Genomic DNA, 25545 nt, shown 5'->3' on the forward strand with positions numbered 1-25545 from the left:
GAAGAATAATGGTGATCAATGAAGATACTGAGGATAAAAAAAACCTTTCTCTAAAGTGTTGAAATATGTGAAATTTGCCGAGAATTCCAAAAACAAATTGAACAATACGACGAAAAAAAAAGTTCGATTTTGACAACATAGAAACAATTTTGCGTCATCATATTTCAGTTAATGTCACCCAAAGGACCAAACAAAAATATACGGGACCAACTGTAGCGATTTTGAGTTTGATTAGATCTGAGGACTTGAATTTCACAACGAAAGATTCTCTCCTCTGTCACTGTGTTTCATTAATTGCTGCGTCGCTATAAAAATTTCAACGATTTCTCACCACAAATCGAGCGATTATTATACTGCTTAGTTTATTATGCAAAAAACTTTATCAATCAAAGAAAAAGTAAACAAAAACTATTTCTCAATGATACTTAGCGCTTTTCGAAAAGCTACGCGAGAGTTTTGTTTTTTTTTCCTTTCTGACGATTTCATTTGCAGCTTCGGAAAGACCGATTTTAGAATTCTTCACATGACCACTTACAGTATGTAAAAAAATTATAGACACCCCCCCTGTACTGTTGCTTACCCAATTGAAAACTTGCAAATGGGCATGCAAATGGCTTTCTTTTCTCAATGGAGTTATTCATTTAGAGTTTATCTTTCATTTAATAACAAAAACAACATTTCATAGTTAACATTTCTCTTAACATAGTTAATTAAGAGAAAAAAGGCATAAAATTCATGTCAAAAAATTAAACACAGCCTGGAAACTTACACGCTTAATATTTAGTGTGGCCTCCTTTCGCCAGAATCACGGCTTGGCATCGATCTGGCATAGACTCCACAAGTTTTTGGAAGGTATTTGGTTCGACTTTGTCCCATTCCTCAGAGATGACGCGCTTCAGTACATTGAGAGTAGCCCAAAGATGTTCAATGGGATTTAGATCTGGGGATTGAGCAACCCAATCAAGAACCTTGATTTTCTTCTTAACAAACTATTGCGACACTATTTTTGCGGTATGTTTGGGATCTCCGTCCTGTTGGAAGATGAAGTTTCGTGACATTTTTAACTTTCTGGCGCTGGCGTGAAGGTTACGTTCAAGAATGTCCAAGTAAACTTCCTTCGTCATAATTTTGCCTATGAACTCCAACGTTCCACAGCCAGTCCAAGACAATGAACCCCATACCATAACCCGTCCTACAATAAAACTCAAAAGTTAAACTTCTTTTGTTTCATAATTTGCATGTAGAAAAGTATACCTCCTCCGTGTTTAATGGTAGGTCGCAAACACTTTGGATTCAATCGTTCTCGTGGCTTCCTCCAGGACCGAATGATCCCGTCAGATCCAAATAAGACGATTTTTGTCTCATCGGACCAGAGCACACGTTTCCAGTCATCAACTGTCCAAGTTGCATGTTCCTTGGCGCATTTAAGCCTGAGTTTTATATTCTTTTTTGACAACCATGGCTTTTTAACAGCGACATGCCCAGCAAAACCCATCTCTTTTATCCTGTTTCGTACAAATTGAGGGTGTACCGTAACATCATGGTAGTTTTGTAGTTCAGTTGCTAATTTTGTAGCGGAAAGCCGTCTATTTTCTTCAACCTTCCGCCTAATAAATCTATCGATTCGAGCTGTTGTTTTCCGTTTCCGCCCTTGGCCCTTCTGGCGGGCAACTATACCGGAACGCTTAAATTTCTGAACAATGGTAGCAACTGTATTCTTGCTCAGATCGACCATAGCAGCAATTTTTTCGTATCCATGTCCCAACTTATGGTGTGAATTATAAGTTGTTTGATGGCCAGAGGTATTTCACGTTTTTTGCCCATTTTGATTCACAACATTAGAAAAACGCAGGTGTACTTCAACAACAACAGCAAGCAACACTTTCACTTTAAGGTTTTCCGCCTATATATTTACAAAACAAAACTATTGCGACTACAGAGTGACATTTGACTGGGGGTGTGCATATTTTTTTAGATAACATGTTGGAATGATCGAGTTTCTTGACTGCTACACTGAAAAATAAAGCGTTTCAAAAAACTCCTGTGACAGTTTATTTATCTTTTGCTTTGATGACATTCGACAGTTTTGAAAAAATAGTCGTATTATGCAGCAAACTAGGTTTCTTTGTATAAATGTGCTGATACAATAGGGGGTGTCTTTAATTTTTTACATACCCATTGAACATCTTTGGGCTATTCTCAAGAAAAAAGTTCGAGAACAGAACCCGACGAATTTGAATGTACTGAAGCGCGGCATCTCTGAGGAATGGGACAAAATCGAACCAAATACCTTCCAAAAACTTGTGGAGTCTATGCCAGATCGATGCCAAGCCGTGATTCTGGCGAAAGGAGGCCACACTAAATATTAAGCGTGTAAGTTCCCAGGGTGTGTTTAATTTTTTGACATGAATTTTATGCCTTTTTTCACTTAAATAACTATGTTAAGAGAAATGTTAACTATGAAATGTTGTTTTTGTTATTAAATGAAAGATAAACTCTAAATAAATAACTCCATTGAGAAAAGAAAGCCATTTGCATGCCCATTTGCAAGTTTTCAATTGGGTAAGCAACAGTACAGGGGGGGTGTCTATAATTTTTTTACATACTGTACATCGCGCGTTGCGGGGCGTGGACTGGACAGTGATCGGAAGCATTTAACGTCATGCACATTCAACGATTGCTTTTTGGACGTAGGACTACGTCTTTGTTTTCTATACTAGATTACACTTTGTGAAAATGAAAATGAAACTGGCAAATGTTGCGTCAGATTTCAAACGGTTATAGCAAGCGAACGACTTAATGCATCTTAGTCATTTATATGTCGGTGTATAGATAAAATGTGTAACACTTTTGAAGTAGAATACTTCTCTCAGGAAGTTCGGCTACATGGGGATGTGAATGAAAATCTAAAACCGAAAAAAGTGAAAAATATGTCCAATTTCAAATGCTAATAAATCGGTTAGTATTCGATGGATGTCCTTCGTTCTTGCAGCAATAGATTGGAAAATCTTCTAAGATTCTTCCCAAAATAAGATAATTGTAATTTTATTATACACACTATTGTACTATTGAAAAAAGTCAAGCCTTGTCAAAACGAAAAATTCGACCTCTGATTGGTCGATATATGCTTGCTTCCCAAGCACGGTCAACAGGATCATATACCTAGCAATTGAAAACATGCTATTTGGCCTATATAAGAGCCTGTTTCAGCCGGAGCCGCTCATAATAGTTCTAGACAGCGACAACAGCAGTCGTCCTTCCTTAGCAGCAGCACTAGCCCTGTGGTTGGTCACCACGTCTCAGCGGTTTTTTATCAGCGTGTGCCGCCAGACAGCCATTATTCCCCTCGTGTTGGGGCAGCATGAAGATTGCCATCAGGTAATCCAATTTTGGAAATCAAAATGCCTTTTTTAAGGCAAATAAACAAGTCATTGAAAGTTAATAATTTTTGTCAAAACAAGCAAGCATTCTGTGTTGCATCCTAGCAATTTAAATTTGTCGCACCCGTCTAATTTACTGAATGTGAAATAGCTTCCAAAGTGCATGTTGTCCGTGTATCTTAATTCCCCCAATGTTAGGGCAGCTCAAAGGTTGTAATTAGCAACCGATTTTGAACCGCAAAATGCTTTTTTCAAGGCAAATAAACGAATAATTGAAGGTTAATAATTTTCTGGCATCAACACAAGCAGACATCCTGTGCGGGATGCAATCAAATTCTGTTGTAGTTGTCTAATTTTTACTTTGTTAAGTAAACCCCCCACTGTAGGGGCAGCGCAAAGGCGCTGCGATCAGCATAACCGACATTGAATAATAAACTGCCCTGTTAGACCGCATTCACAAAAGCAGTTAGTTCGACTATGCAGAGCTAATATGAAGTCGATTCAATCAATCAGCATAAACAGAATTTCGTCGTCTCCCAGCTGCCAAGTTGTAACATGATGCAACACGCAATAACGACCAAACGAAATCGCTTGATGTTACAAACCGCAATAAGATACGGGTTAAAACCGTTGCGTGTGTGAGAGCACCATCGGTGTTTATTCGCTGGATACAAAAATCAAATGCGAATTGTGGAATAATTCGTCTAAAGAACATAAGTAAATGGTAAACCTGAACTGAAAGGCGTAGCCTATTACGTAGCACCCTTCGGCTATAACAGAGTGTTTCTGGGAAAACTAGCTACATTCATTAGTCGGAAGGTGAACTGGATGGACCGTCCACAACGTTGACAGCAGTAACAGCAGATATCGGCACTCAGCAGAAACAGACCATAGCAGCGGGTCGCACCTGTGGCTGCCTTCAAATTAAACAAATCACTTGCCCTGTGGTTGGTCACCACGTCTCAGGCCTCTGCCAGGCTGAACGCCAACGCGAGCGATCGGGCGAGATTTTTGCGGTACTTTCTCTAATGGAAAAGTAGGATAATTTTGTTTAGAAGAATATTACTGTCGGTAATATTACAGAGAAGCGATTGCATCATATCCGATATGGAATTGAACAATTGTTCTTTTGAGGACAAATAAAACACTTAATTTGAAGAGTTAAAAGCTTTGGGTACCAGTAGCAGTATGGTAACAGCCTCAGCGGTAGGTGCAGCCGGTACTTCCATGAGGCGGATGTTATAAGGAAGTAAATGGAAGCGGCGTGGCGAAACAGTTCGGATGTGCTTAGACGCGCGTCATTTTTCGTACGATGGCGGCGGTATTAGCGGTAGATGCATTTGCCAACACTTACTCCAGTAAAGCCGTGTCTAATTTTCAATGTGAAAACACCTTTCTATTGTGTTGGCCGTGCGCATTAGGCCTCTGCCAGGCTAAATGCGATAAGCGGCGCGAACCGATACGCCGGCCGAAGGTTAATTTACAGCCGTAAGTAGAGCTGTGTAAAAGTATTCTACTTCAACCTTGCGGTCGTGGCTTTGCACACAACCCTCCTGTGATTTTTTGATATTATGTTCAACATTGTTGCTTTACTGCTTAATGGTGGAAAAAGGTGAAAAGTTCCAAGGTCAAGCTTGCCCATACATTTCCCTTGTTCTTGGCTTGCTTCTCAAGCACAGATAACAATAACATGGACGAAATAAATTCCACTGCCTACATATTTTGACTCAACAAAGTGTTTTGGTTTGTTTGTCTTTGTCTAAGCTGCGCGGCCACGCCTTAATGGTAGAAATCTACGCTGAACTCGATACAAAAGACTGCCTGTGGAAAATTCAGCTTCTGTTTAGTTTGTTCCACAATAGCGAGTGCGGTGCAGCTGTTAAAAAGCTTTGCGACATTGAGAAGCGAGAGCTGCATAAGAGTCAACTTCCAGGCACCGCGGAGCATGTTACCTGTATTCTGCACACGGCAGCAACAGTTACCATCGTACGCTGCAGGATATTTTGCTGGCACAGCTGCTGGAGGGCACAGCGGAGAGCAAATTTTGTACGCGGCCAACAAAATAATCGATGCTACCGGTGGTGGAGTGATTATCAGCATTCTGTAGCATACATTTCGAGCTGAAGATTATGAAATCGGTTCTTTTCAGAACTATAAGATGATGAAGATAAGAGTTATGAGAATTTTCCCAACTACTACTAGTGTGAAATGTCCATCTATTTCTAAATATTTTTTACAATAACGACCAGGACGCACCAAAGATAAACGGTAGTGTTGCCTATGAATAGTTTATCACAACAATACATAACCCTCATTTCAAGATATTTTACTGCTAAATTGAGTGATTTTCCGGTTTAATTGTTTGTTTGTGTTCACTCGAACACCGTTATCAGTCAAATATTAGAAACGAAAATTATTTAATCTAAGAACCAGAGTGATTTGCGCATCGGGAAAGCAAAAACTTTCTTTTGATGCTTATGAAAATCACTCAGTAGTATTGAAGATGTTTTGGTTTGTTTCTCTTTCTTTCTATAAGCTATGTAGCCACGCCTTAATTGCAAAAATCTGCTCTGAACTCGATACAAAAGACTGCGTGTAGAAAATTTAGCTTCAGTTTAGTTTGTTACGCATAAGCGAGAGCAGTGCAGCTGTTAAAGGTACGCGATATTGAGAAACGAGAGCTGCATACGAGTCAACTTCCAGGCACTGCGGAACATGTTACACCTTTATTTTGCACACGGCAGCAACAGTTACCATCGTTCGCTGCAGGATATTTTGCTGGCATAGCTACTGGAGCGTTCTGTAGCACGAATTTCTAACTGAATATTATGGAATCGGTTCTTTTCAGAACTATAGATGCTTGAAGATAAGAGTTATGAGAATTTTCGCAACTACTACTAGTGTAAAGTTCGCATGTATTCATGCATCGTTAGTTTTAAAATAACGACTATCAAAAATAAACGGTAGTGTTACCTATGAACAGTTTAGCGCAGCATATAACAATATTTAGTTTAGCATATATTATATAATTAGTCCTACGTCACCATTTCATACAACCCCTAGGGCTGTATACCTTGTAGTATTTCGTTGCATCAAATTACCGCGTTGCCAGTCAGTGGTCAGTGATAAATTCCAATTGTTTCAGATGTTTACCTGAGCGAACCCATTTGCAGCTTCGAATATTCATTATGATTTTATCCATCATTTGGTATTTCGCAGTTATTGAAATGTTTGATTTTTTTTCCGGTTTTTTCTATGATTGATCTATTCTCTGAGAAATACGGTTACTCATAGACAAGATTTAATTGTAATAGGCATTTTGATTAAGAATAATATATTTTAATTATATGTATTTTATTTTGTTATTCGAAAGACTGTGATTAAGAAAAACATTTAGCTGTTTAAATTGATGGAGATGAGCAATAATTTCTTTTGTCACTTCGTAGCTGTCACATCTATTCCTATTTAAGGTTTTCTTTATCAGCATCGTACCCACTTTCCAATTTTGACAAAATATCACATACCTATCTGTCTCATATACTCTCCCCCCCCCCCTCTCTACTCAATGTAACAATAAGTAACGTTATATGAACCCCCACCCCCACCCTTCACGCCTTACGAAATTTGTGTAAGACATCTTATTAGACAAACCACACCCATTTGTGCGTAGCCCAAACAGCATTCTTAATGTTCGTTGGTTTAACTCGACTTCAAAAATGAAAATAAAAAATAGAAAAAAATCCTTCAAAAAACTACTGGTTCCCAATAGTGAGTCCGCAGCCTGCAAGAGGGCCACGAACTCTTCAAATAAAATCAAAACCATAAAATAAATAAGACATGCAAGGCGATATGAGACTGAGGAACACAAATCTTATATATGGGATTCTCTTAACCTATTATGGACCGGACCTAGAACCAGATTTTTCTCCAAAACGATTTTCACGACACAGGTTTGTATTGTTGCTATCAAGAATAAAAAGGCGAATACAATTTTTTCCGACTTTCTACAACCGAGTATTTCAAATGTGTGATAAAAAAATTAATGTGAAGTTGGTTTCTGGAAAATAAGGTTTTATTGAAATTAATTCTCTATGTGGTACAAAAGCTTCGGAAAATTCAGAATACATTTTTACAGATGAATAGCGCAGGTTTGTGAAATTGTCTTAAATAGGAGCCCAATGGAATGTATGGGAAAATTTTGATCTTCAAATTTCGTTTGGCGGTAGGACCCAGAAGTTTCGTTTTCTCGAAGAGTGTCCCTATGCTAAATTTCAGCTCATTCGGACTTCATAAAGTCATGTTTCATAAGGATTAAAATAGATTTACATGGCACCCCAAAAACACTGGACCACTGTTCGGTAAAACGAACAGTCAATATTAACCTAGTGACACGGGCCTTGTAACGCTTGTTAAATATTGATATCTGGTACAAAAATAATGTCATTCATAAGCTACTAGAATATATCAATTCTAAGAGTTTCAACTATGTTTTTCAGATTAAAAACAAATATTGAAGAATTGTGTTTTGGACACGTTTGCGCGAAACGCTCCCCTCCCTACAGGATGATAGCGGAAGAGTGCCTAGTATGATATTTTTGTACCCAACATACTATAGACTGTTCCGAAAATTATAAATACATCTTCTTTCTTGAATAAAACAATAAATACAGGATTTTTCGGGTCATTTTATTCTGAAATATAGATAATAAATGTTTTCTTTCCAGTTTCAATTCAAGTTGAGATTACTTTTCGTAGGATACGCGAGTTCTTTAACTTTTCTCTTAACACTACTCATAAGCTTTTGCACAGTGTGTTCTCAGACCATTTTTACTACTTTAAGCCAATCTTTTTTAAATTTTTCAACATTGTCCGCTGGTTTGACATATTTCCTCAGCTTTGCCTTGGTCAAAGCCCAAAAAGTTTCAATAGGGCGAATTTCAGGGCAGTTTGGAGGATTCATCTCCTTTGGGACACATGTGACAATATTTGTTTTATACCACCCTAGTGCATCCTTTGAGTAATGGCAGGAAGCAAGATCGGGCCAAAAGATTGGAGGATTGTTATGCTGCTTAACCATGGGTAACAACCTTTTCTGCAAACACTCTTTCACGTAAATTTTACCATTCATTGTGTCATTCGTAGTGAATGGACGAGATATTTTCCCACATTAACAAATGGCCTGCCAAACCATTACCTTCTTGCCGAATTTTTTGGTGTAAATGGCTTTCACTTGTCCAGGGACATCCTATCCCTTCGGTGATGTATAAAATTGCGGTCCTGGCAGAGTCTTATAGTCCAGTTTTATGTAGGTTTCGTCATCCATGATAACACACCCCATTTTTTTGGTCAGAAGTTTGTCATAGAGCTTCCGAGCTCTCGGTTTCACAGATTCAGCTTGTTTTGGATTTCGTTTTGGCTGCTTCTGCTTCCGACGGGTCTGCAGACCCATTCTTCCCTTGGCACGCATAACGTTACTCGCCAAGGTTCCAAGCTTTCTCGCCACATCTCGTACCGATACTGAAGGATGCCGCTTGTAGTATTCCCTAACCTTTTTGTCCATTGTGGTATCAACAGGCCCGGTTTTTCTACCACGTCTTGGGGCATCAGTAAATGTGCACTCTTCACAATACTTCTGCAATGCGGTTTGAACTGCTCCGACACTTTTACCTTCTTCTTTGGCTATTTTTCTTATAGAAAGACCACTCACGGTGCCCCATTTGTGCACAATTCGCTTTCTTTGCTCGGGAGAAAGGCCACGCATTTTCAAAAGAGCCGCAAAGCCAACAAATTTGGGAACCGCTGTAATAAACAGTACACATTTGTGCATGGCCCCAACAGCCTTCCTATGGTATGTAGATTCACTTCGCATCCACATCTTTTAGTATAAGATTTAGCATCTCGCTTGTGAGCATTACTAGTTTAAGTAGTAACGAAGGTGGTGGGGATTGCTTCTAGTTTCAAATCGCTGGCATAGGAATAAAATGTAATTCATACAGAAAGTGATTGTCGTGGGTTGGCACCTACACATATAGGCCACAGATAGACCACCAGACCCTAAAGCACGCAGCTCGCCATCCATCGGTTTCCCAGACACAAGCACCAAATCTAGAGCAGGCGAAAATATAGAGAGATCAATGTCTTAGGGCAAGAAGCAATGACCTGCTGTAGCCACAACGCTCACTTGTTAAGCAGATTAAAGAGTGGAAAGTCGCGATCAGAGAAAACAAAACTGACAAGTACCTAAACTAAAATAACAAGTGAACACATAGGGTAAAAAAGCGTGTGAATATAGCTAACAGCAGGTAAAGCCCTCTTCTTGCCCCTCAACAATTGCCCAATTGCCAGGTGACTGATCAGGCAAAAATCCTACGCATATTTCCCAGAACCCCGCTGTATTTTGGTAACAAAACGTCGAGTACACGTTGAACCCTTCGACGGTGACTAAGGACGCCGGCAAAAGCCGCAAGACAACGCCTGCAAAGGACGTATTGGTCCAGAAATTTGGTGGAACTGGAGGAGGACGGAACGAGCAGGTGGACAGTGTGCTGCAGATGGAAACGGGGCATTTACTCTAACTCGCGAAATTGCCCTCAAGTAAGCCGACCCTGGTGCAGTTTAACAGGGAGTCCTGCTCAATGCTGAGGCTGTTGATACTTACACACTGGTATATACTACGCACACCTATGTGTGGTCCCGATAGCATCCTACGTTTTTTGGTTCAAATAGGTCTCAAATGAGGAAATTACACCACGTTGTGCTCTATTGAAACAAACCACAAAAGATCAAAATAATGGTTGCAGTGGTCCAAACCATACAAAAAAAAATCACACACAATTGTGCGCGTGGTGCCAATATCAATGAGCTAATTGTACTTCAATAATAACCTTTTTTAAGCAGAAATGTCCTCTTTTAGATGAATTTTTCTTTTTCATTTATTTTTAAACACCTCAAACTAAGTTTGATTCTTGTCTTTCTCAATCCGGGACTCGAACATACAACGTCTAGCTCAGATCAGCATGGTACCCCAAAACCAGTTGGGATGTTCTTGTTGTTTCTTGTTTCTTAGCGTTGCAATCTGATTTCTGGTCGCAGCATTTTGATTCTTTGACTTTGGGGTTTCGATTTAAAGTTTTAAGTATGAAGATGAGAATCGTGCATTTTTTATAGTTTTCAATATCAAACGTCAGAAACCTTTTTTCGTAATTCTGTATTGTTAAATTTAGATTGTAGATACTAAATTTTTAAAATCCACTATGAATTATGAACTTTGCATCGCAGATTCCTATTTTTCTCAATTCCTCTTTTTCTGGACTTCTATCACCTCAAACAAACCCCTAAGAACTATGAAATCCTGATTGTTACATATAAGATCGCAGATCACTAACATTTCTAAAATTCTAAAATTTTAGGCCTCATAGTTTGGAATTCTAACATTCATATACTATAAACTCTGAGTCCTGAAATTTGGATGGAATATACCAGAGCTTGAGTGTTAGAATCAATATTCTAATTTCTGGATCCAAGAACAGCACTGGAGATCTCTTCAGGTTCTTTTTTTACATTTATTCTCAAACTGTAAATCCGAAATGTGGATTTTAGAATATAGAACCTAGATAAAATATCTTTTCTTAACAGTTTGCTCATTGCTATCCTGGCCCCATATTCAATCAGGTTATGGGCCCACGATAGCATAACAATAGCAAGTTAACAAACGAAAGTGAGCAAGTCAACGGTTTTGGTGAATCAGCGAACATGGGCTCCGGACGGAATCAGCCAGCAGAGGATTCCGAGTAGCGTGTTGTAGTTAGAGCTCAACGCAAAATACCAATTAAATTCTCTGTTTAGTGGGAGGGAATGGCTTCAGTTGTTATCTTGAAAATGGTCAAAAATTACTCGTGATTATTTAAAAAATTTGTCTTCATTTACAATATTTACAAAACAATGATTCTATTTACATATTTATAAGCATAATGTTCTTTTCGTAGAGGGGAAAAATGGTTATTACTATTTTAACGGAACAATTCGCATGTTCCTTTTGATATTTGCATGTTTTTGTGAATTTCTTTTTTTAATGAACATTGTCAGAGAGAACCTATGTGACATCTGGGGTTCAATTTTATTGAAACTGCGGGACATTTCGCAGGCGCGCGGGACACTTCGGATGAATGCGGGTCATATTTCTGCATGGGACTATCCCGCGAAACGCGGGTAGTCTGGTCAATTTAGCCTGTAGTATGTGTATTAGGGGCAAAGTGATCGATTTTCCAGAACCAAGTTTTTTTTAATTTCTTTTGGGGCCATGAACAATTCTAAACTTATCGGAAGTCGATTGGTTTTGTCTACGCTTGGCGCATTGCATTTCAAATTTGTATGAAACTTTGTTTGGAAAACCCTATTTTCTGCATTTACCATTCTAGGGGGCATGGCAATGTTGTATTAATGCACTACATTATGTTAAAGTATAGCATTTCAGATGCCTAACAACTTTGCCGAAGACACTGAAGAACTTGGATGTCCCCAGGAAGAGCTGTAGCTGTTCAAAGTTGAGTACATCGAATAAAATACTGAACATCTTGTTTTCTGCCAACACTACCACGGTCTGGTACATCAGTAGGATTCCCATCAGAAGTTAATTAATTTCCAGGCGTAGATAGGATGTATAACGTGTTTCAGAGGTTTTTCCTGATGGAAATCTGTCTGACGCCGGTAGTGTTGGCAGAAAAAAAATGATTTTCAAAATTTAATTCAACGATTTTTTGGGACATCCTAGCCACTTTTCCATACAGAAACTCATGCAAATTTGAAATGCAATGCGTCAAGCGGAGACAAAACCAACCGACTTCTGATAAATTTAGGATTGTTTGGGGCACCGAATAGAACAAAAAAAAATTGGTTCTGGCTTGCTGCTAACAAGTTTCGTTTTTTTTTTTTTTTTTTTTTTTTTTTCATATAACGACGCCCCACTAATGTGTATGGTCATGATAAAGCAGAAAACCTGGAGAACTGTTAGTTCTCTGGATGACGTTCAAATCAACGATGAATGGTCGGAGCGTGCTCTAACGGCGCTTTGCTTGAGCATTGAGAGGTACAAGTCTTACACAGAATGCTCGATCAGCCCAAGATGCCTGGAAAAATCTTAAGTCCGTGTTCCAGGACAGTGGCAAATATGGTAAGATCTGTCTACTTTGGACATTAATAAGAACGAAACTAGACAACTTTTCGTCGTTGGAGGTGTTTGTCAATGAAATTTTGACTACAAGCCGGAAGCTGTAGGAGATTGGATTTCCCCTAGATGATGAATTATGTCACTAGTTCCCATGATGGGTTCACCGAAGCGATACAAGCTCATGGTCATGGGAATAGATGCATGAGGAGGACAGCAGATTGAGTCAAATCAAATATTCTCGGAATGACCACAGAAATCACAGACGCAGTCTCCCAAGAGCGAGAATAGTTCTCGGAACATTCAAAACGAGGCAGTATTGGTATGTAAGAAACAGAACCGATCAGCAGTTAAACTGACTTCGGATTCCGGAGCTGGAGACCTCATTTGCAGGGGCAAGGATGATGTTGAAGGAGCAAAGAAGTCATCAGAGACCATCTATGTTGCAGATGCACAAGGAAGTCGTGTATGGTCAAGAACAAATCAACGGGAGAAGTCATCACTATAGGGCGAGAAAAAGACGGTTTCCATCAACTGAACCAAGTTGGTCATCCGAGCACATGTGTAGCATGTTTGAATCATTGGCATCGGCGATTGGGTCGTCTAAACGCAGACAGCGTGAAACGATTACCTGGACTGGTGACGGGAATGGAGAGTTCCCTGCATCGAAGGAATGCATCAGAGGTTGCCATTCTGGGGTAGTCCATTCGGATTTGTGCGGAGCAATGGAGAAGCCTTCAATCGCTGGGAACATTTATTTAATTACTTTTATCGATGGCGAAAGCAGAATGAAGTTCGTGTATTTTCTGAAGTTCAAAGAGGATGTATTTGTGATATTCAAGAAATTTAAGGCAAACACCGAAACCCAGACCGGCTAACTGATAACGGTGGAGAATACGTCAATAAAAATTCCGTAAAGTTTTCAAAAACGAATGGTATCCGTCACAAGACTACGCATAAACAGGACGATTCAAGAGAGAGTCAGGTGTTTGCTGTATATTTGATCAATCGATCACTGACAGAGTGTATCTTCATCACCCCTTTCGAAAAATTCACGGGAGGGAAGCTTGTTCAGAGCAGAATCGGGGTTTTCGGCTTTGTTCTCGTTAAGCACCACACAGGATTTAAATTAAACTAACGATCACTGAGAACAACTTTTATTTGAGATCCGAACCGCTTCGCGTCTCGATGGGAAAGAGACCGTATCTTAATTTCTAGCCGCTGTGTACCCTACGTTGTGACAAATTTTATTATTTTTATAGCGTGAGAGCTAACTTTGCAGTGCTATCCTAATATTGAAGCAACGCTCCTTATTAGAAACTGTCATAGCCGCCACCTGAAATTCCTAAATTTCACTCTGTCTATCTACTGTCAAAATCCTCATCGCGATCACATTTCTTAATTCTAAATGATACAAAATAATTAATTTTCCTTCTCGTTTTCGGTTTCGTAAGGCAATAGGCAAATTTTAGTAATCGGTCGGCGGATGACACCTCTGCTGGTGCGAAGATCGACGACTCGAGTAAGACCATCTACTCCTGGACTTGCGCTGACTATTCTCGCTAGCGGCCACTTCACAGGAGCCAAAAACTCATCAACGACGATCACCATTCTTCCTGGCTGAAACGAAGTGTTTGGTGCGATGTGTCTGTTCTCCTTCTGCAACTCCCGTAGATATTCGGCTTTCCATTGATGCCAAAAATGCTGCACTCGTTGCTGAAGGCGCTGGTAGTGACTCAAGCGGCCGATCGGACTGGCGCTGAAGTCAGGAGCAGGCAGAGCGGTTAATGATTCGCCTATTAGAAAATGAGCTGGTGTCAGGATGGATAAATCATTGGGGTCTTCTGTGAGGGGCGTTAGGGGTCTGGAGTTCATTGCTGCTTCGGTTTCTGCAAGCACCGTTGCCATATCCTCGAAGGATAGCATGGCGTTCCCTAGCTATCGATGTAAGTGCTTTTTCGCCACCTTCACTGCGGCCTCCCATAGCCCACCAAAATGTGGGGCTTTCGGTGGTGTCATATGCCACTGGATCCTCTGATCTGCACATACTTCTGCGATCTCTCCTACATAATTTTTATCGTGTAGCTGTTTGTATAAAACGTGAAGTTCATTGCGGGCACCCTCAAAGTTTTTACCGTTATCCGAGTGTATGTGCAACGGACAACCACGACGAGCAATAAATCTTCGTAATGCAGTGAGAAAGGCAGCAGTAGATAGATCGCCTACCAGCTCAATGTGTACGGCCTTCGTTACGAAACAAACAAAAATACTAGATATGCTTTGGATGCTGCGGCGCGTTTATGTATCGGCTTTAAATAGACTGGGCCTGCGTAGTCCACTCCAGTGACGGCAAACGGACGTGCGGGAGTGGTTCGTTGGAAAGGTAACTGACCTGTCATTTGCTTGGCGGGAACGGGAGAGCCTCGTGTGCATCGGAAGCATTTTCTGATTACATTGTTGACTGATCGACGTCCGAGAATGGGCCAATATTCTTGTCGAATAGCCGCTAACGTTGCGTTGCCGCCACCGTGAAGCAGTTTTCGGTGGAAACGCTCGATAACTAATCGTGTGAAAGGATGGGAACTGGGTAGTAGGATTGGATGCTTGGTAAGGTAAGGCTGCTCAGAAAGTCTCAAACGCCCTCCAACTCAAATGACTCCGTCGGAATCGATAAACGGATTCAGTAGCCGCAAATGCGAGTGATTAGAAACAGGCTTTCCTTTTCCCAAATCTTTCAATTCTTCTGCAAATCCGTCTGCCTGGGCTAGCTTTATAAGGTTTGTAAGCGCGTTCGATATTTCATCCACAGTGAGGTGCTTTGGTTTTACTATGGTCTCCGACGACATTGGCGGTCGAAAGGCATGAATGAAGCGGAAACAGTATGCTGTTACTCGTAGCAACCGGTGATAAGAAGAGTATTTGCCGAATATTTCATTCACGGCTTGCATGCTTTGGACTGCCGCCACCATTTTGCGTCTCTCTAGAATGTCTTCTGAGATTGTTTGCCTTGGATCCGATATTGGCCATGCCACCGATGGAATTTTTAACCAGGTAGGTCCCTAGTGCCATAATTCGCTGAGCAGAAAATCGTCAACTTTCATCCCTCTCGTGATTAGGTCAGCTGGATTGTGTGTGCCAGCTATATGTTTCCATTGGCATCCCTGCGTGTTCTTTTGTATTTCGGACACTCGATTAGCAACGAAGGTGCTCCAAACAAATGACGGTGATCGTAGCCATTCTAGTGTAACAGTTGAATCCGACCAAAAAACAGAATCGAACTTGAGTATTTCGAGAGCGCGAACAACTTTTTTATGCAATCTGGAAGCAAGAACGGCCGCGGCTAGCTCCAATCGCGGAATGCTTATCCTTTTTAATGGTGCCACCCGGGATTTCGCAGCAATCAACTGAACGTGGACATGCCCGCGGGGATCGGTAGATCTAACATAAACACATGCACCGTATTCTTGTTGAGATGCATCCGCAAAGGTGTACAATTGGATAGTGGAGTTGGGTAGGACTACGCAACGGTTAACTTTGTAAGCAGAAATTTTTTGAAGATCGTGGTGGTAACATTCCCATTTTTTCCGTATATTGTCAGAAACCTCATCATCCCATCCACAGGGTTGGAGCCAAAGATCCTGCAACAGCATTTTTGCCCGTATGACTACCGGTGCGGTTAGACCCAGCGGGTCGAAATGTTTCGATACGGATGACAGAATGGCCCTTTTCGTTAATGGATCGCAACCATGCGTTAATGTGGAATGAAAAAGCAGCTTATCCGCATTTGGTTCCCAACTTACACCTAGCGCCGTGGTGGGTTGACCGTGGTCGAGTTGCAGAGTAGTCTGGGCACCAATTTGCGATGGGTCGATACCCTCTAATACTTTTGAATTGTTAGTGGTCCACTTTCGCAGTCGGAATCCGCCCTTAGCTAACAGTTTGTCCAATTCCAACCGGGTCTGAATAGCCTTATCCAACGTATCTGCTCCTCCAATGTAGTCATCGACATAAAACGACTTGCGTAGCGCGAGGCTTCCTAGGGGAAAACTTTTTCCTTCGTCTAAGGCCAGCTGCTGTAAGGTTCGTGTGGCGAGAAAAGATGAGGGGGTCAAACCGTATGTTACAGTTAATAACTCATAGCTACAAATAGGTTCGTCGTGACTAAATCGCCACAATATTCGTTGCAAAGAAGTATCCTTGGAATGCACTCGAACCTGTCGGTACATTTTTTCTATGTCCGCAACCATCGCGATCGGGTATTTCCGAAACCGGAGAATCAACGTAAGTAGCTCGTCCTGGATTATCGGGCCAATCTTCAACGCATCGTTCAGGGAATATCCGGTCGACGTTCTAGCAGATCCATCGAACACCACGCGGAGTTTTGTCGTTGTACTGGATTCTTTCAAGACGGCATGATGCGGTAAATAATACACATGCTCTGGTTCACATTCTTTTGTAGAGACTTGCCTCATATGCCCTAGCGTTAGGTACTCGGACATAAAGAGATGGTATTGTCTTTTCATATCAGGATCTCGGGATAATCTTTTCTCAAGGTAGCGAAACCGCCGTAAGGCTGTTGTTTTGGATTCCCCTATCATGTGGTCAAAATTTTATTGACGGGGCAATCGCACCACGTATCTGCCCTCGCTCGTACGGGATACATTTTTGGTGTAGTGGGATTCACATTGCTGTTGTTCGGGGGAGTGAAGTCGCTTGCCTTCAATTTCTTCGATGCGCCAGAACTGCTCCAGAGCTTCAGAAAGGCTATCGTTTATCGTGAGATGACAAAGCACAGGGTGCAAAACGAGCCTCACTTGCTGTCTGCCGGTGACGATCCACCCAAAAACGCTCACTATTAAGGTTGGCTTTCCTAAGCATTCAATTTTGTTTACCGAAATAATGAAGGTGAAAAAGTGTTCTGCACCGAGCAATAAATCGATAGCACCAGTTTTATCGAATGTTGGGTCGGCCAAAAAGAGGTGTTGAGGTACATGCCAATTGTCCCTAGGTAAGATCGTTGCAGGTAAGTCAATCGTGATACGAGGCATAACAAGACATTCCAAATCAATTGCGAAATCATTCATTCTGGATTTAATGTTGGCTTTAACAGCGTGACGAACGCTACACGAGGATTGGCCCACACCAGAAATAGGAATATTGATTTTCCTGCGTTTCAAACGCAACATTTTGCACAACTCTTGCAATGACGACAGGAAAATTTTGACTGACAGTTGCGAGCAATGTATGTTCCGTCTGAAGCAATTATGACAAAGGTGCAGATCATTAACGAGATTCAAACGATCGGAGAGGGACATTGTTCCAAAGTGTGGACACTGGAATAACAAATGGTGCTGAGCACATGAATGACATTTATACTGATTGGTTTCAGTCACAGCATGGGTAGCAATTCTATTAGTCGACGAGCGGCGAAATGCGGGCGGCTGATTATTGGACGGCTGGTTGCTGGACAGTAAAAGAGCTTGATGGTTAACGGTCATCGACTCTAACACGCGGACGCGTCGTTGCAAAAAGTCGATTAAACAGTTGAAGTCCGGATTGTCAGCCGTAGTAGCGAAAACTTCCCAAGCTTTAAGGGTACCATCATCGAGACGTTGGCAAAGCAAGTGTTCCAACATGGTGCTCCATGCGTCAATGGGCTCTCCAAGCTGACGCAGGGTTTTGGTATGACGTACGAAATCATCAACGACAGTATGCAATGCAGTAGCGGATTCGGTTTTCATTCGGGGGCAATCTAAAAACGCTTGAACGTGGCGCTTTTTAAGAAGATAATCATTGGCATAACGCGACACAAGAGTTTGCCAGGCAATACAGTAGTTAGCGGCACTGATACCTATGGATTCAATAAGCTGAGCTGCCTCTCCTTTCACAGCGGCTCTAAGATAGTGGAATTTTTGGATTTCGGGGACTTCTGTGTTGTCGTGAATCAACGCAACGAACGTATCGTGGAAGGCCAGCCACTGGTTATAGTCCCCATCAAATTCAGGTAACGAAATAACTGGCAGTTTAATTGCTGAAAGCCCAGAATATGCAGACTGTGGGAATGCGCCGGTAGAAGGATTAGCCTTAGAGACATGGGATTGCAAAGCAGCCTTTATTTGGAAAAAGCGGGTTTCATAGTGGGAACGAAATTGGAGATTTAGGACCATACCTTCATTAGTATCCTCCAAGTCCTCAAGCTGTGTCTGTACATCCTCCAGTCTCATCCACACGGTATCAAGATTTTCGAGTCGTAGTTGCACTTGACCTGCATCCCGTTCCGCAGCATAATTTTCGACAAACTGCTCCGCTCTTCCTAGTGACGCGACAAGTGTTGTTCGCCGATTGATAAGCTGCTGCTTTGTACGCTCGTCTGCCATTTTGGACACGGAATCGCCGACACTAGACGGAAAATGAGAGAGCACGGAAGCACCGAAAGGGGAATATAAAGTAGTTGGAGCGGTACTAACCTTCGCAAGGCTAGTTCAATGCCTTGTATTTAATTATTCGATGAAACTGGATTTGCAGTTGAGCGTCGATCTGTTGATACCAGAAGTGCAGTAGCAACCTTCGAAATTCCTGCTTAAACGTGCTTCGGCTGGGCAAGGATCCGCCCGAGGAACATGTGGTCGCAGAAGATTGCGCGTAGAATGTCGGAGCTCGTAAATTTCTATTCAAGCATCAATTAGGCGGCAATCGCAAATGCGGTATCACAGCAGCGAGTAGATAACGCGGGATAAGACACTTAATTTAAAAAGCCGAAAACCAATCCTGGTCACGGCACCAATGTTCAGAGCAGAATCGGGGTTTTCGGCTTTGTTCTCGTTAAGCACCACACAGGATTTAAATTAAGCTAACGATCACTAAGAACAACTTTTATTTGAGATCCGAACCGCTTCGCGTCTCGATGGGAAAGAGACCGTATCTTAATTTCTAGCCGCTGTGTACCCTACGTTGTGACAAATTTTATTATTTTTATAGCGTGAGAGCTAACTTTGCAGTGCTATAATTGCATTGACCACTGACAGCCTCCTAATATTGAAGCAACGCTTCTTATTAGAAACTATCAAAGCTAGAATCGTCAAATTTACGCGTTTTGACGTAGGACTACGTCTTTGTTTTCTATACTAGATTACACTTTGTGAAAATGAAAATGAAACTGGCAAATGTTGCGTCAGATTTCAAACGGTTATAGCAAGCGAACGACTTAATGCATCTTAGTCATTTATATGTCGGTGGATAGATAAAATGTGTAACAATTTTTTGATATTATGTTCAACATTGTTGCGTTACTGCTTAATGGTGGAAAAAGGTGAAAAGTTCCAAGGTCAAGCTTTCCCATACATTTCCCTTGTTCTTGGCTTGCTTCCCAAGCACAGATAACAATTGCATGGACGAAATAAATTCCACTGCCTACATATTTTGACTCAACAAAGTGTTTTGGTTTGTTTGTCTTTGTCTAAGCTGCGTGGCCACGCCTTAATGGTAAAAATCTACGCTGAACTCGATACAAAAGACTGCGTATGGAAAATTCAGCTTCAGTTTAGTTTGTTCCACAATAGCGTGTGCAGTGCAGCTGTTAAAGCTTCGCGACATTGAGAAACGAGAGCTGCATACGAGTCAACTTCCAGGCACTGCGGAACATGTTACACCTTTATTTTGCTTACGGCAGCAGCAGTTACCATCGTTCGATGCAGGATATTTTGCTGGCACAGCTACTGGAGGGCACAGCAGAGAGTAAATTTTATGCGCGGCCAACAAAATATTCATGGTGCGATTATCAGCGTTCTGTAGCACGAATTTCTAACTGAATATTATGGAATCGGCTCTTTTCAGAACTATAGATGCTTGAAGATAAGAGTTATGAGAATTTTCGCAACTACTACTAGTGTAAAATTTTCATGTATTCATGCATCGCTAGTTTTAAAATAACGACTATCAAAAATAAACGGTAGTGTTACCTATGAACAGTTTAACGCAGCATATATTAATATTTAGTTTAGCATATATTATATATTTAGTCCTACGTCACCATTGCATACAACCCCTAGGGCTGTATACCTTGTAGTATTTTGAGTCAAAACGATGGCACACGTACCGAAGGTAAAACGGTTAAAATTGGATCCCAAGTCAACACCGTGCATTCTAATTGGTCAATTGGCCAATCACAAGACCTCCCGAATGTAAACCGAAAAGAAATAAGCAAGTTTTCGATAGCCAGGCAGCACTCAGTCCAAGGTTAATTATTTCCTACCATCCAAGCGTCAACCATCTCCCGCCTAATGATTTTTCGCAGGTGTGAAAAGATCCTGAAGCAGCGCAGGAGGCATTAGGCCAGGACGACCGTGACCAGTGGTTTGAGGCAATGAAGTCCGAGTACAACACGTTGAAGATCAACGAGACATGTAACCATGTAAGGATCTTCCAAAGGGCCGCAAACCGGACGGTACCATCGAGCGTCACAAGGCGAGACTCATGATAGTTAAAAGGATTTTCACAAGCAAAGCGAGTGGACCATAATGGAAACTACTCGCCAGTCGGGCGCAACGTCTGCTTGCGCTGGCCGTCCTATTGAATCTCCTTGTTTTCGAAATGGATACTGTAATTAAGTACATTTCTGGTAGGCGATTTGAACAGTGAGGAGATATACATGTAACAGCCCGAGGGATTCCAAGATCATAACAATCCAAGAGAGGTAAGCGGATTGAGAAAGCCTTATATGGACTCAAGCAAGTTCTGGAATACCAAGCATCGCCCGAAACCGAAAACACAAACGGATAGGACCTAAACATTCAAACACGCTTAGAATTTTCTGGCGAATCTCGGTAATTTATAGCCAATAACGGCACCACCGAGGGCTCGGTAAACAAAATGTTACGACTGTCATATTTTTTCGTAAGCCTTGGTTCGGCAAAGCTTTCCGTCGTCCAAATTATGGTGCTAACGAGGCTTCAGCGTGTTTTCGATAGTGTATCTATTGGTTTTGACTACCATCTTCCTCGCACTAGGATTAGCAGCAATTTTTTGAATATTTCAAAGTGTAATCATTAGAGCCAAATTGTGTCTGTTGATGTTAATAACACAGTATCTTTGAGTATCGCTTACTTATACAGATACTTATCAACAGATTTCAAATAAGTTAATCTAACGTCGAGATAATACTATTTAAGTATTGTAGGGGGATTGGGGCAAAATTGACATGTTGGTTTTTAGGTGAACCGAGATGCACGAGAAAATGTGACAGCTATCTTTTCTTTTAACCGAGCACATAGTGATGCCATTCTGGGTAATAAATTATCGAGACGCGGCAGTACGTTTTAAGTGTGAAGTTTGACACGCACCTCAATATGGTTGAATATCTCCAAAAGTAATATTTTAAGACCTAATTTTTCTTACAGCATCAGCACGTTATTAGCTAAACGTTTATGCTTGTTCGGAAATGATAGAGTAAGAAGAAATACAAAAAGATTTTTTGAAAAACGAAACAAAAAAAATATCTATAACTTTATCAAAGATCAAACAAACCGTTCAGACACTAGAAATATCTTTTATCGTTAACGGACACTAGGCTCAGGAGAACTTCCCAAAATTTGATTTAAGTCAACACAATTCTAGATGACAATAGTCAATTCCGATGTAAAAATAATCCATTCGGTACTTTGTTTTACCTTGTCTTAGAGGCAAAAATTAAATGGGAAATGCTAAAAATTCTTGTTGTTTTCAAAAATTACTATACTTAATTAACACAAAATATTCAATTTACAACCAGTTGTGTATAAAAACTTCTTCAACTAACTCGCTTTAAATTGACGAAGAGCGGAATATGAACCAAAGCACAGCTTGTGCACAGTAACTCCGTCTTGGTTTCGACAGTTGGAAGATGTGTTTAGTGATTCTCATTATTGAACGAAAATTATTATAGCAATACATCAGTGGTCGATTTTTATGATTCTGTATCTGTGAATTGGAATTCAAGTGCATTCAAACTGGATTTTTTTATTATTTCTGAGTTCAAGAATAGGTGTGTATAACTTAAGGTTTTGAAATAATCAAATATCTGTGGATCTTTAGTTCGTTTTTCGTGTTTTTTTTTTTAATTCAGTATATGAGTATATGAACACCAAATTCTAAAATTAAATTCATATTTTGGGTTTTAAGTCCGAAGATAAAATTCTCAACTCAAAGTTTCGTTTCCTGACTCCTCATTTCGATTCTCTAAATTCTGAACTTTTAACTATAAACCATGGGTCCCGATTATGACTTTCGATCATCGATTTGAGACCTTCTCGAACTCAAATTTAAACTTTAAATTTATCGATTCTAAATGTATCAACTCCATACTTTGCATTTTGGATTGTGGTCCCCAAAGAGAACACTATATCCCTAATCGTAACACTGATCAATTAACTTCAAATTTAAATTTCGACTTTTTAACTCCAAAAATTTTGCTTTGAAGTCTGAATTTTGATCTCTTAAGTGGAACACTAGTGTCTACAACCTTACCTTTATCGAAATGATAATCTTAAATTTAGGATCTGTATCTGTATCTAATCTTCCAGGAGGTATCGTAACTCCTAACAAACCAGTCGTCGTATGTTCGAGTCTCGGCTTGCGGCAGACTATTAGTGTCGGTAGGATCGCAGCACTAGCCCCGCAATTGTCCTGTACACTTAACAGTTGACTGCGAAGTGTGTGTATAATAAAACAGAAGCTCGAATTCCGATACGGAATGTAGCACCATGGCTTTGCTTTTTATCTGCTTCCATAGAATTAAAATTCATGCAAGAGTCGAAGATTACGATCGTAACTTTCTACCTTTGGTCAAATACTATCCAGAGAACGATTCCCGTGAAATAACTGCTGCCATCTGCCATAAATGCAAAAAAAAGAAACGTACTCCGTACTGAATAATAAAGTCCTAAATCCACCTAATTCCACGCTTGATTGGCTAGGTTTATGGGTCAGGAAAATGAAACCTCCTCTCATCCGCTGACATCGAGCAAGTGTAGGACTGTCATTCAAACTCACGGAGACGGTAGAAAAGCTTTATTGTCCTCGTTTATAGGAGCACATTTCCGCGAACGCTGCAATGTTTTCCACCCCAAGAGAACTTAGTTATTACTCGACCGGTTTATAACACTTTTCCGGGTGCAATTTAGTTGCAGCAAAGTTTAAATAACAATAGAAAGAGTTATAGTTTTCATTTTAATTTTCAGCTTAGAAACTTTTGCTGTGTTTCAAAGTTCTCCAATTTGTTACAGGTTGAAATGTGAAAGCCAAGTTTCGTTGCCTGTCGAACAAAAATGTATCTTAAAGGAAATGCTGAAACAAGCGAAAGCGAAACAATAAAGCGTATAATAAAAAAATAGCTGAGTCGTGACAATAAACCTTCATCAGGGTCCTCTGTCCACTTCCGATCCAGTCACCATAGCCCCAACACGTAAGTGAACTCAGCCGGCATCCGAATATGAGCAATGTTCGTCTCGCTTAAAGCCAACGTCGGAGCGGACGAAGCATAAGGAGACAGAAAATAGACTTGGACTTCTCCCAGTCAGCCACGGTCCACTCGATGGAATGGAGGAAATTTTCCAACTGGGACTAAATTAAATTTACTATGAACCTGTCCCGCTGCCAATCAGATCCGGAGACCGACGGCGACAGCAGGCTTATTCAAAACCGTCCCGATCGGAACGGAAATGGAAAGTTGTGAAAATCAATTCGGCTCGCTTTTCTGCACCAAACAGTGCCGCTCCTGGGACTTTCCAATCAAAGCCGCCCCCTCCATTCAAACACCCCCAGGAACCGGATCGGATCAAGCGAGCGCATCTTGTTAGGTTTTTTGGCCATTTCGGAAGCGGAATGTGGTTTGGAATGCCGTCCAAATTGTCATATTGATTTTCGATGGCATCCTCTCGATGTACTGGTGGCACATTTGGAGCAGCCCATCTTTGGACTGTTTGCCGTACGTATTGACACACGACAACAACTATCCTGCCGGGTTTCTTTCCCTGTAGGCGTTTGCCTGCCAAATGGAAGCAGGAATGGAGCCTAAATTTGATTTGAAAGGGCAATATTTGCGAAAAGGAATGAACAAGCCGAATGATTGGGGCACGATTGAATTTTTTTTTTTTTGTTGGCTTCGGAAATGTTTATTGATCATTAAATAACCCAACATTCCGAATAAAATCTGTCGATGTTAAAAATATGCTCAATAATTGAGATTCCTGAAATTTACCCAAGGAAATTGAATGCATTATAACGAGGTCATTAGATGCTCTCTCGAAGCTGCAATCAGTGATTCGCATCGAATTTTCCGATAAAATCATCAATTAAAATACGCTCGAGTTTGGTCGTACAACCACTCGCTTGCTTGCTTGTATCGTCAAAATATCTGAGACCGCCACGACAAAAACCATTAACCGTTACCGTTACCGACCGTAAAATATTCCTCGCAGTTCCTCACGCGGGCGCACTCACCATGACACATACACACATACCGAGATGCAATCTGGGCCCAACATTTAATGCAAACTTAAAACATTATTCGGCCGGAAGCGCTGCAGCTTTCATCGGGAAAGTCATTTACCCTTGGGACCCCTTCCGGGACGGTGACGGCGGTTTTCGAAGAACTCTCCGCGGTCCCACGGCAACTCTAAATAATTAAAGTCATTCCGAGCACTAGGCGGGAAGCCGTTCGACGCTTTATCGACCGTGCCGTTGGAATGCCTCGTAATGGCATTCTCGGTTCTGGTCGTTTCACCTGCGAATACCGAAAGGCCGTACGTGCCTCGTGGCTGGCTGGCAGGGTACGGCGAATGTTGTCCGGACCACCAGAAGGACTAAAAGCCGACCCGCTATCGGCAGCTGCTGCACCGACAGCAGTTTGGTTACACTCAATTTGGCGGTATTAAAAGTTTGTCCCCCGTATGTGGCCTCAACGGTGAGCTGCATAATTTAGCGTTCTCACAAACGGAAGGTTTTTTTTTTGCTCTCCGTTCCACTACC

General features: G+C 41.1%; 2 protein-coding genes across 4 annotated transcripts in view; both read right to left on the reverse strand.

The window, feature by feature from the left end:
- LOC129731789 (probable serine/threonine-protein kinase MARK-A) overlaps positions 1 to 25545 on the reverse strand; it is a 402244-nt gene that overhangs the window by 235474 nt on the left and 141225 nt on the right. The window lies entirely within an intron of this gene.
- LOC129729305 (uncharacterized) lies at positions 15603 to 17141 on the reverse strand. The gene has a single exon (XM_055687814.1). The coding sequence runs from the start codon at positions 17139 to 17141 to the stop codon at positions 15603 to 15605; it is 1539 nt and encodes a 512-aa protein (XP_055543789.1).

Source organism: Wyeomyia smithii, chromosome 3, assembly GCF_029784165.1.
Source record: "Wyeomyia smithii strain HCP4-BCI-WySm-NY-G18 chromosome 3, ASM2978416v1, whole genome shotgun sequence".
In the NCBI taxonomy this organism is placed as follows: Eukaryota; Metazoa; Arthropoda; class Insecta; order Diptera; family Culicidae; genus Wyeomyia; species Wyeomyia smithii.